General features: G+C 40.1%; 1 protein-coding gene across 3 annotated transcripts in view; it reads left to right on the top strand.

Moving 5' to 3' along the window:
• Positions 1–12,941, top strand: part of LOC137194149 (ephrin type-B receptor 1-B) — a 162,659-nt gene that overhangs the window by 123,741 nt on the left and 25,977 nt on the right. For all 3 annotated transcript variants that reach the window (XM_067605756.1, XM_067605754.1, XM_067605757.1), the window contains exons 7-9: positions 6,117–6,279; positions 8,690–8,798; positions 9,825–9,889. In XM_067605756.1, the coding sequence (XP_067461857.1) occupies positions 6,117–6,279; positions 8,690–8,798; positions 9,825–9,889 (337 nt within the window). The remainder of the gene's footprint in view (positions 1–6,116; positions 6,280–8,689; positions 8,799–9,824; positions 9,890–12,941) is intronic.

Here is a 12,941-nt window from a genome sequence, read left to right as displayed (position 1 = left end):
TGTAAATTATTTGTTACTTTTATATACAAAAGTCATAAAGCACATACAGTATGTAGATATTAAATGCAAATATGCAGTACAAAATGTTAGAGCTGAACCAGAGGGTCACTAGTCCAGACAATGAAAAATTATGACAGTCATTCAAGGTAATAAAATTTTCATTTCCACTTTGAAGTAAGTTGTCTAGAAAAGTTGGCTATATTGCACTTGTTAAAACATGCCCGAGGCTTGTGTTCCGTGGCACCAATATCACTGTAACAATGTGTTTGTTTGACCAGAATTGCAATTGTGATGTTGAAATTGAAATGTTACCAATAGTAACATTTCCCAAAACAACAAAAATAAGAGCCAGCCTTCTGCCTATAGTTGCAATTTAGGCTGTAGTCGCATGACTACAATTGAAGGAGATGGTAATGACCCAAAAAGACTGAATTTTGACAATTTCACCTGAAAGCTGTATTGAGTGCTGAAGGCTGTTCTCTCAACAGGCTTTACTCCCTTTTTCAACCACTTTCTCATTACAAAGTAAGTGGTCCCAGGACGCTGTAAATTGGGAAGCGAGATGAAATGAATTAAAGGTTTGCAGAGAAAAAGTAGAATCCCATGCTCTCTTTCGGTCCATTTTTCTCAGACCCTTTTTCCTCTGATTCCCTGAAAATTTGGGGAGGGTGGAAATAACTCAGCATAGCTGAGGTCAGGCCCTCCATTAAGGCTGGAGCAGAGCAGCCACTGGCTCTGGGTACTGATGGCTCTCTGTGTGTGTCGGTGTTGGAGAGAGGGTGTGTGCACGCGTGTGTGAGCTTGTGTCAGTGTTTGTGTGCGGGTGTCAGCAGCAGTTCAGGTGTATCCATTCTAGATGACAGCGGCACTGTCATGCAGCAGTGGGAGAAATTCAAGAGCAAATAAAAGTTTACTGCATGTCACCTGGATCCGCAGCAGATTGACCGTACCACCATCTGCATTTTTGGCACTCTGAAATCCCCTTTGTGCTTTACATACAATTAGCTATTCCTCAGAAGAGAAGCCAGGAGAAAGTATTTATTATTCTTTTCTTCTCTCCCTGCCAGCCTTCAGAGTAGACCGCAGCACTTTTGTCGACACACACAGATGTTGTATAGACAAGTTTAGATTTTTAATGGAACCTATGAAAAGCTGGACTTGTGCAGCACTCCCTCAGTCCCCCAGCTAGGGTATTCACATTTCCTCCTCTAGATTCTCTTTTTGTCCCCCTCTTTGTTTGTCTCCCACCCCACTCACTCAGGCCTCCTTGTTAGTCTCCAGGTGAATGGAATGCATACAAAGAGTCATCTCAAAAGGAGCTGGCTGCAAAGAACAAGAAAAACAAACTTACTTAAAATTTACTGAAGATAACTGAAGATAAGATGATTTTTCTCATCTCTCTCTTACCATGCTCACTGGTGTTTAATGGCTGTCTGTGCTGTGCAGTGAGAGGAAAATCATTGTTTTTTTTTTTTTCTTTTTTTATCGTGATATAATTTGTTTATTAAGATTAAGACACTTTAATTGTCTTTAATATCAAATTTTATCATCATTGTATTTCCATACAAAATAATTACCATTTCCTTTTTAGATTAGAATTCATGATTTAATGGTAATTATTTGCATTTGGTAATAAAACCAATCTAGTTTTAGCCCATGCTCCCCTCTTTTTCTTTTCTTTTTCACCTTAGGCAATACATTTAAATTATGAACATTAATAGGAGAGATTTGCTTCTTTCATTTCCACTTTACAAACATAATGTTCTCTCTCATACACTCCACCCCCCCATCCCCTTTCCCTTTGTGTGTGTGTGTGTGTGTGTGTGTGTGTGTGTATTTGCATGCATGCATGTGTGTGAGCCTGAGGACACATGGTATCCCACCATGTCTGCTTTTGTGCCAGGTGGCCATGCTGTCCATTTTGGGTGGTTGGCATTTTGGAAAAAAACAGGCACACAAACATAGGCACACACACGCACACACAAACGTCAAGTGAAATGAAGGGAAGTCAAGTTTATTTTTATCGTCTAATATCACATATAGTGTATCAGTGGCCTTTACAGGCCCACAACAGTGATGGGTCCTGACTGAAAAAATCCACCCAAAAAATCATAGGAAATAAGGGGGAAAAAATTACAAAAAGTGGCAGAGAGGAAATTCAAAGGCAGATCTCCCCTGCTTGGTCCGATGGCAATTGGTAGGAGATTGGTTATTACCAAAATGATTTGAAAGTTGTAAAATGTTGAAGAGAAATACAATATTGGACCTCCAGTCATAGGATTACAACGGATCCAGTACTAATGTAGTAAATCCAGTGTAGCCATAATGAGTCCAATGAATTGTGTCCAGGTAGATTTGGTAGGTAATTGCACATAACTAGCTCATCTTTTCAGAGAAGGGACAGGGGAGATTAATTCGGCCTCTTTACTAGAGAACATGTAAAAAGGTATGAGTGTGCTTTACCATCACTCAGAACATGAGAGGCATATTTAGACAATAACCAATCATTCATATTTATCACAAAGACCTTTCTTGCTAAGTTTTTCTCAGTGATTTTATCAGATGCTGCAGAGACCAAACTCCCCCCAGTGCTTCCTGTCTATCACCCCTGGCAATGCTTTTGATTGGCTGCTCTGCCATCTGCCTTCCCACCTGCAACTTTGTCTTTATTTAGCAAGTTAAGGTGTGGTCCTTCTAATCCCCATTTGACTGGCGGCAGGAGGGGACCTCTCATGGCTGGAAGTCCCTCCTGGCATGGCCTTTTATTGGCTATCCCCTAACCTGCTGTAGTGCCAAATACCAGCTCATTTTTAAGTGGCAGATGTGGGTGTGTATGTGTGTGTGTCACATAATCCCCATTTGACTGGCAGCATGAAAGGGCCATTCCAAGCTGGTGCTCCCTCAAGGGATGCTCCCCCATTGGCGGTTTGCCATCTGTCTGCTCACCTGTCCTCCATGCAAACTCAACAGATGGGGGTGTGGTTCTGAGAGATGCAGAATGACTGATAGCAGGAGCAGGCAAATCCTGACCCCAAGTGGTCCATGTGCACTCAACCGTGTCCTATAGCAGATGAATAGGTGACTATGATTCCAGTCTCTCTCGGGGCTTCTTGTCTTCTTTTTAGTTACAAGCCTTTTCAAATGCTCAGCTGCTGCTTTCATGTCAAGTTTCAGAATTTTAGAGTATTTGTGTGCAGCACATCAGAGAGATGACAGATTGTGTGATCTAATGGACGAAAGGTCTGTGAAATGATTAAACTTTCTAAACCAGTTACATCCAGCATTCCATTTATAAACATCTCTTTCCTCTCAGAATGAAAGCCTGTTGGTGCAATGCTCTCCCATCTCAAGCCCAAACATTTGTCTTCATCAGGCCCAGAGTGTCCAATAAGAGCTAATGTGATTGCACACATCATTATGTGGGGGAGCAGATTTCATAGCTATGTTTACCTCGTCTGCTCAATGACGGAGCAACCGGAATGATTCAATTACACCAATCAGATTGGATAATGATTTCGATGTGGGTTGCTTCTGCCTCGAGATTCTTATCGCTTCCTGCCATCATCTTCCATCCTCCTCCTCCTCCTCCTCTTCCTCTTTCCTCCCTTGCTTCCTCCTTGCCTGTCTACTTTTTCCACTCCACACTGTTGTTCTCTCAGATTTTTTATTCATATTTTCTCAGAGCAGTCATACGTGTATTATACTGTAAGATGTAGTCCAGCATTAAACAATAGTGTGTTTACCGAGCTTAAAAAAAGCCAACCTGCCTCTATTTACGCTGTTTTATGGACACAGAGAATTTTGCCCCCTTAACTTTCAACTGCCCCCTGCCTCTCTACAGTATGTCTGCATCTAGCTATCAGCAGCCCGCAGCGGTGGGTGTAGTGTAGGTGCAGTCTTATTTTCTGGCTGTCATATTTACTCTGGGTTATGGGAAGGTGACAGGCCTAAGTAATTACTGATCCCTCATAGCAGATACCTCCAGTGAGCCCCAAACTACACTGCAGCAGACTGCATGACTGGCTCTCTTGAGCCTGGAGAGAGAAAGATAGAGCTGCACGATCTGCAGGGCAGTTCCCATGGTCCAAATCATACATTTACATAATGAATTGCTATATGCATGCATCCATACATGCATAAGAAAATCCATTTATTCATAAAGTATGTCCACATGAAACCTTTAACAGGATCTAAACAGATTTTCAAACCTTCTCCCCTGTAACCTGAAAACAATGCATGAAAAAAGGGCAATTTAGAATTATCCTTAATGAAAAAAGAAAATGCTTTCTATGGGTGGAATTGGCCTGCCATCATATTTAAAAGCAACCTACTGTATTTCAAACAACAAAACAAGAAGGGTTTTATTTCAAAATTTAAATAGAGGATAAACCCCTTGAGATGTACCATCTCTTTTTCAAGGGGGTCCTCAGGCACAGTAAATTAAAGTTACAACATTAAAACAAAACAAAATACATTAGTAATAATAATGATAATAAATTGAACAGTACATTAACACAAAACAGTCAACATTATAACATCAGCATGGACATACAGATAAGGGCTCTCCCATTATCTCAAACCCCACCCGCTACATCTGTTACACAAATAATCTGTACAAAGAATGAAGGAGACATAAAATAAATTAATAGATCAAATAACATTATGTCAAAGTACAGAGTCTACGGCAGGGTACAGAGGTACAGACAATGAAAAACAAGAACAAGTAGATTTAAGGTAAGCAAGCAAAGAAGTCTTGAAGTTGTGGAAAGAATTAATCGATTGGAGTGAGTTAGGCAAATTATTCCAGTCTGATGGTGCTTTAAACTTAAAAGCAAGTCTCCCAATTTCCTTAAAGATTCTAGGAACAATAAAAAAGGATGTTGAGTGTGTCTGAGTGAATATATGAAGTGAATGGAAGCAAAAGATGTTTTAAGTATAAAGGATAGTTAAAGTAAATGCATTTGAAAACAAAGAGCAACCAATGAAAATGTCTCCTAGAGTGAAGTGGTAGCCAGTTCAGTGTGTCATACATCAAACAATGATGCGTGCGGTAAGGACACCTCAGGACAAATCTACAAATATAATTGTAAACAACTTCTACAACTACTACTACTACTACTACTACTACTACTGCTACTATTACCACTACTTATTGTAAACTAAGATTATAACTAGTACCAAACAAAATGCTGCAAGACTTCTGCTTGTTTAATATGAGATTGTTATTTAAAAAACATTTTTGAACAAAAGAAATTTCTGATTGCAGAGAGCTTTGAATTTTAGTTGTATCGGAGTCAGATGTGTATATAACCATGTCATCTGCATATAACTGAACAATTAGAACAAATTTTAGGAAGATCATTAATAAAGATAGAGAAAGTAAAGGTTCAAAAATAGATCTTTGCAGTACACCCTTTTCAACAGTTAAATAATCCCATTGAGTGTGATGAAAAGAAACACACTGACGACGGTTATGAAAGTAAGAATTAAACCATAATAATGCCTGTTGAGAGACACCAGAGAAGATAATGGTCAACTAAATTGAAAGCCTTGGTTAAATCAATAAAAATTGCAGATGTGAATTGAAGAAGATGCAATGCTATTCTGTTACTGTTAAGAAGTAGCTATTACACTTTGTGTGTATGTCACTGTATGAATGGGACATACTGAGGGTTTTAGTGTGCAGAGTGCTTGCTGCAGCATTGTATTGGATGTTCAAACTGACCAAAGCCTGATTAGATTTAAAAAAAAAGAACAGAAAAACTATCCTCAAATGCACTTTTCTGTCTCTGCTGTTAATCTGCTCTTCTGTACTATCTTCTGTTTCCATCAGTCCTGTGTTAGTGTTGTACACTACATTTCCTGTGGCTCTGGTTTAAAACAACTAAAATATACAACCTAAACTGATTTCCTCCAGTGCTTTCCCCATGATATTTCCTGAATATGTGATGCTTAATAAGTGTGTTTGTTGTCTCACTGTCAGACTTTATCCAGCACTGTATCTTGTTACACCATAGTTTTCTTAACTGTGTTGTTTACCACTTTGCTGCCGACATCTTCTCTGTGTGTGTTTTATCATCCTTAACCTACTTCCTTGTGTTCCTTGCTCCTTTTAGGACCATGCAGAGATTAACTCCACCATCCTGCGGAGCCAAACTAACACTGCACGCGTCGAGGGCCTCCGGCCGGGTACAGTGTACGTTGTACAGGTGCGGGCACGGACTGTGGCTGGCTTTGGCAAATACAGCAGCAAGATGTGCTTCCAAACCCTCACAGATGGTAAGGATCGCCGAGCCAGAAGAAGCAGCTCTCTCTGTCGCTCTCTATCCTTCTCTGTCTCACTTTCTCTCTCACACACACACATACACCCTAACTCTTTCTAACACTCTTGTCTCACTTTGTATTTGTTGTTGCATTATTATTAGTAGGTGAGATAGAGGGGAACCGTAATGTTTGATTGCACTTCTATTTCTACTGCTAAATTAATTTCCTTCACGGTCAGGTTTGAGTGTGTGCGTGGGTGCTTTGAATATGTAGAACGCTGAGTGTCTTTTGTTTGTGCAACTAACTGTGCTTGATCCAAAATGCTTAGCTAATTGGTTTTTCACCCGGCCCTTCTGTTGCTGAAGAGCCATCCCAGAATGCATAGCTGTGATTAGTGGTTGATGAGATTAATTTTTTGCCATGGGGGGGTTGAATTGTTGGAGAGGGAAGGGGCTAAAGAGAGGATGCAACACCTGCTACACTGGCAAGGTTGTGGAACTAGGTTTATTAGTGGAAGTGCAAGGAAGTGTGTGTGCAGGGTTGGTTGAGGTGGCGTTGCAATAACTGTAGTACTTCTTCATAGCCTTGCCAGGCAATCAAATTAGTGCTAAAATTAAAATAGCATGATTCAGTCTAGATGGATGAAGCATTTGACTGGAAATTTATAACATTCACAAGATTTGCCAAAGAACTGCTTTGTCAGTGCTTGCTGGACTACCAGCTTGCTATGCTCTTGTGGCCATAGTCTATAATATATCAAAGACAGGAGTGACATTTCCACATTGTATTGTGTTAATGAAGATGATAACGATGAATGGGAGGGTGATGATCTTGAGGGAGGGGAAGATGGGAGGGATAATAATGACGATGAAGGTGATCAGTGCGGCTATTTACCTGTGCAGAGCAGATGTAGTGGCACAGTCATGGCCCCTTTGCTCTCCCTCACAGTTGCAAATTATCTGTCCCTCAAAGACATACGCATTGGTGCACATACACGCACGCACTTCATGCTCGCTCACACAAACACCGTTTACAGTTCATTCATTGGCTCGCTGCCATAGCACGACATTCGTCAAAGCAATTAGCAGCAGACGCTAGAGAGCTGCTGACAATCACACCCACGGCTCCACCTCCTGCCCTTCTACTGGTCTCCTCTCCCCCGCTCCACTCTCTCAGGAAGACACCACCTCACCACCCAACCGCTGCTGTCCCTGCACAAAACATATAATCCCTTTTGTCTTCCTTTCAGCACGTTTTCATACACCTCCACAAGGTGTCCTTTTGCCACCTCTGCACACACAAACAGACATACTCACGTAGTGAAGACTTGATTGACAGGTGTGATGAAAAAGAGGTGATTGGTTCATCAGTAAGGTGACTGATGTCACAGTTCTCCCGTTTTCTAATAGGCGAAGGACTTGAGAGCTAACTGATTGTAATAGGAGCCTATTTACCACTGGAGCAGGTAGCTGCGTGATTTCTGGCTGTCAGGGAAAATCACCATTCTCATATGGGTGAAGAGGAGATTCATCTGGACCTCTCACGCCTAATATGCATCTAAAGAGAAAACTGCCTGCAAGCTTGAGTAGCTAGAACATCATTCACACTGTTTGGTTGAAACATTCTTGATAAATGTTCAAGTTAAAAGAGTGAGCAATTGATGTCACATTGAGTTTCCTCATATATCCCAGCTCTCACACTGCTCCAAAGATGCATTAGTTCTCCCGTTATCACTTTAATCCAATAGGCCCATTCTATACGGGGGATTGGATTTAGAAGCTGCTGATTTGCCTGCAGCATGCTAAATCGTGCATTGCTTTAACTACAGTGTTTGCTGGTGCCAAAGTCATGGGAAGACAGGCACGCAAAAAGATAACCGAGGATTCTGCTGTGTAGCATTTTTAGACGGGCATTTAGGCTGTAGTCTGAACTATCAGCCTGCCCCAGCTATGTACATAAGACATATTTGGGCTAGACTTGTGATTGGCAGTGGATGACTTCCTTTTCAACACCTGAGAAACAACATTCCAAGGTGCACTTTCTTGTCCGCTCTTTTCTGACAGGTATGGCAACAGAGAAGGCTGAGAGGCCCCCCTCACTCTTTGTCACCATCAGTCTTATGGTTCTCTCTCTATGTCTCTCTGTCTCTCTCCCAGTTTATCAAACACAGCCTGTCAGTCAGTCTAGCTAAAGCTCGCTGGATTTCAGTCAGCACCTCTCAGCAGAGAGATCTATATGTTTTCTTTATCCATCAGTACACCCAGTCTAACTATCCTGCTCTGCCTCTTCGTCTCCCTATCTCTCCCCTACCCGCCCCAAAACACACATTCCCACACACCTCCAAATAAACACAGTCGTGCTCCTTAAGCTTTACCTAAGCCGTTCTCAATATCTGTCTGTCTGTCTTTCTCTTTGTGTAACTCAGATGACTTCAAGTCGGAGCTGAGGGAACAGCTTCCTCTGATTGCAGGGTCAGCGGCAGCAGGAGTGGTCTTCATTGTTTCCCTTGTTGCTATCTCCATTGTGTGCAGCAGGTAACTACATTTTCCTTCCTCTTCCTCTTGCAATACATGCCAAATCTGCTGTTAAGCAAGTGAGTTCATTGCTATATTTGTCCCTGACAAATAAACTTAAAATATTTATAATTTACCTTCTTTTCAGGCTCCCAATTTTTTCACCTCAAAATGAAAATCCAGCCAACCTTTGCTGTTGTAATGGCAGTTTCCCTTACACACCATAAAGCTTCTTAGATAACATGAACACCTACCCAATCATGTTACCCAATACAGTAGCCCTGCATGATCCCCATTTGCTAGTAACTGTTGAAAGACAGATGGCAACACTGCATGAAGACAAAACTCCATCATATTTTGATGTACAGTACAGTTTCTTAATCTGAATCTGACCACACATGATCACTTTGCTATGTGCTTTTTGCTTATACCAACATAAAACTCAACAAAGATATGTCTTGAAAATTAATCTTGATATTACTCTGACATTCTTTGACATTGCAACACCCCTGATTATACATTGGACCATGTGTGAGCTTCTTACACATGCATACACACAGAGTATTTAGTAATAGCAATAGATTTGATGGAAAGGAAAGCTGACATACTCAATTCCAAAGAGAACGTAACAGCTCCGACTTTGGCCTGTTAACTTACTTAAGTCAAGGCAATTTAATTTTGCATCAGTTTGTCACATTGTCACATTCCTATCTTGCTCCTCTTTAGATATATGAAAGTCGAATTTTCTGCAGTGCTGTGTGCAACTTTGAGTAAGTAAGTGTTCATCAAATGGGCCAGGCTCTTTTGATGCTGAGGCAGAGGAGACAGATGAAAAGCAGAGAGATCCTATCAAGGTCTAATTAAAAATCAGCTCATTTTCATAAACTTCGTTTGCCACTGCTAAGACTCAGCGACTGATTCAATTTCAGCCACGTCATTTTCAGTCCTTACAGAGATACATGAACAGTAATAAGGCCTCGTTTACCCTTCCTTTCATCCTGTCATCTCTCTCTCTCTCTCTTCTCTCAATATTCATTGATCCCTTAGGAAAAGGGCATACACCAAGGAAGCAGTGTACAGCGATAAGCTGCAACATTACAGCACAGGAAGAGGTGAGTCTACCCTACTACTATGATCCTTTTACTAGCAAACTAGTGGTTCGTGTTTGGTCCCATATACTTGTCTGTTAATTAGCAGCATACCTCAAGACTTGTAAAAACTTTGTAAAAGATTTTGGCCGCATGGTGGCCATCACATCATAAATGTTTACGAAGCACATTTTCACTCAATTCCAGAACTGTTAGACTTTTCCAGGATTTCATGTAGTTCAAGATGAATTCATCAGTATATGCCATGTCAATTCTCACAATAGAAATATATTTGTATAGTAGAATTTTTTTTTTTAGTCTTCAACTAATTTAATCAAATCTTTACCATACATACATAATAGTTCTTATTCATTTGCCTCTTCATTTGGTGTTTTTGAATTTGGTTGCCGGATAAATACATATACTGTACTATCTCCTGAATTAATTGTGCAGTTGCAATGAAATTAGATGACACATGCACATACTATGCATACAAAAATATGATGGTATTTCAGGTATAGGTTGCATTACAGTCATATGATAAAATTAACTGGCCATAAATTAGTGTCAGTCCAACTTGCTTTAAATTTAGCAAAATTCATCCTTGCAAAAAGCCCTAATACTTTGTGTTTAGATATTTTTAAACACTTGTGAAGCCTTGGTGAATATATGTGCTCTCTTAGTTTTTTGTTCTGACCTCCATTTCTCCTTTCCCAGTCTTCTTCTGCTGTCATGTATGATGTTAGACATGTATGTAAATCATGTAGTCTTTCATAATACAGAAGTGAAAAGGAGGTAAGGTAAAGGAGAAATTACCTTAAGTAGAAGGTGTCTGTTGATGTAAATGACATTTTCCTTCCTTTGCACAGTGACACTGACTGACATCTCTCAGGGCTGTACAATAGCTGTGATTGAGTCATGTTTTAAGCACTCCCCTGGCACTGACTGAAGGAGCCTGGAGGGACACATATATAACCTCTGACAAATAGACACACACACTAATACACACAAAAGGGTGTGTAGGAGTTTTGTACCTCAAATGAAAGCCCCATGTACTGCCGACCTAGCAGTTTGAAAAGGGGCCCACTCAAGGGGATCGAGTTTTGTTGAGCCTGACACAGCAAAGCGTTTCAACACAGTTACTTTGTGTCAAAGCTACAACAGTGGCAGCCGGGACTCATTAAAACTGCTGTGGGCAGAAGAGTCAGTTTTGTCACAGGCTATCTCTGAGAAAACCAAATGCAATTAACATAAGTGGGGAAAATAAACAAAAGATGAGAGACGCTTGCAGCCCTGATCATCAAATGAGCAATTTCAAGTGGAGAGGAAATAAAACGCTGATAAGGGATCCTATTCATAGGTTTATTCCTTCAACCTTCATAATGCCAAACACTCATGAAGTAATCCCCCACCCCACGATGCATTGTTTTCTCCCATTCTCTCAAGATTTGACTGACAGTTTTGTAATTACAGTATTCAACGCAACAATAAAACAGCGCCACTCAGCCAATTGTTTTGGGTGAAACTCCAAAAATGTGCCAGCTTTCACCCAGCTGCCTACTGTTTCAGCTGTTGCCACACACGTCAGGTGATGTCTCCTCATTTCCAGCCCACCTAATGTGACAGGCATCAAGAGGGATGCTGTTCATACTGTAAATTCAGTAGTGCGGCTGAATGATCATGGTTATAAAAATCAGACCTTTACCATTATACCAAACACTGGGTGGGATGTCATGACAAGCAGATTGGAACACACACACACACAAACACACTCATCATTACTACGGATTAATCAAATGCTGCTTGTGTGGGGATTTTTTTTGTTGTTGTTGTATGTTTTAATTGGTCATATCAACACATCATAAATATTACAAGTGTTCATCCCCACATATTACACACACCTCACAAACCACAATTTTTCTCATTCTCTTTTACTCTTTTCCACACATCAGCAACCCATCAACATTAACAGACTAGACATTTCTAAACGCTGCATGTTTACTGTACGCCCTAATGCTTCTCTGCATATGAATACCAACACATCCTTAAATCACTAATGTTGGAACCCTGTTTGTCGCTTCTGTAGCTTCAGCTGTTGTTTGTGCTTCAGCATCTGGTGCTCACACTGAATGAGAATGAGATTAGAAAACCCATTTAACAGATCTGGTTGTTTTTAGATGCCAAATATGTTTATATTTGAGTTATCTCTTATTTTTCTGTCAGTGCACACTGCATTCATATATGTCACTTTATTGTGTGTGAACTAAACAAAACAAAAATGACAAGCATCTGTAGATAGTTGTGACGTTTTTCGTTCATCATTCTAAACAATACAGGCCTTATTCTTATTTTGCTGATCAGAATTTTCTTTCACAATGTGAAGATTTGCAGAAGGCACCACGTGCATGATAAATCAGATCTAACGTTTCATTATCTATACAAATGTGACTGTTAATCCCAGATGATTTTTAGATCCCATCTGTGATTTCCATACTAATAAGCCACACTTGGTGTCTGACAAATGATTTTCTGACATCAAATGATGGATAATTAGTTTGTGTTTAGGAAGTAAACTCAACTCATTATATTCAGAGCCACAGAATAGATTAGTGTGCATCTTGGACTGACATGAAATGGGAATGTATTCACTATAGGCATACAGTGTCCTGTAATTGTTTATGTTAATTTCTCAAAGTGGATAATCACATAAAACATATAATTGCTATATACGGAAATGGCTAAATTACAAATATTGTCAGGCAAAAGGAATTAGAAGAAGTTATGTTTCCTTTGTGATAGACTTGCATATGAACAAGTTCCTTTAACTTAAAAAGATGAGCATTTATGGAGCTACAGTTTTACTTTGACATTGCTGTTTGTATTTGGGCAATATGTAAATTCTGTATAGTAGAAGCAGTAATTTGATTGTACCCATTGCCGGTAATAGATTAATGAAAGCATTACTGCAGTACAGTTGATTTGTGGATACATTAGGGCCATTGAGTAAATGAGCAGGGCAAACTAATAGCAGGGTAAATGCTAGACATTGGTGAAAATAACATGGTTAAGTGCAGTG

This window comes from Thunnus thynnus, chromosome 12 (genome assembly GCF_963924715.1).
Source record: "Thunnus thynnus chromosome 12, fThuThy2.1, whole genome shotgun sequence".
NCBI classification, from domain to species: domain Eukaryota; kingdom Metazoa; phylum Chordata; class Actinopteri; order Scombriformes; family Scombridae; genus Thunnus; species Thunnus thynnus.
The sequence above is the reverse complement of the archived record's forward strand: the minus strand, read 5'-3'. Positions and strand labels throughout refer to the sequence as shown.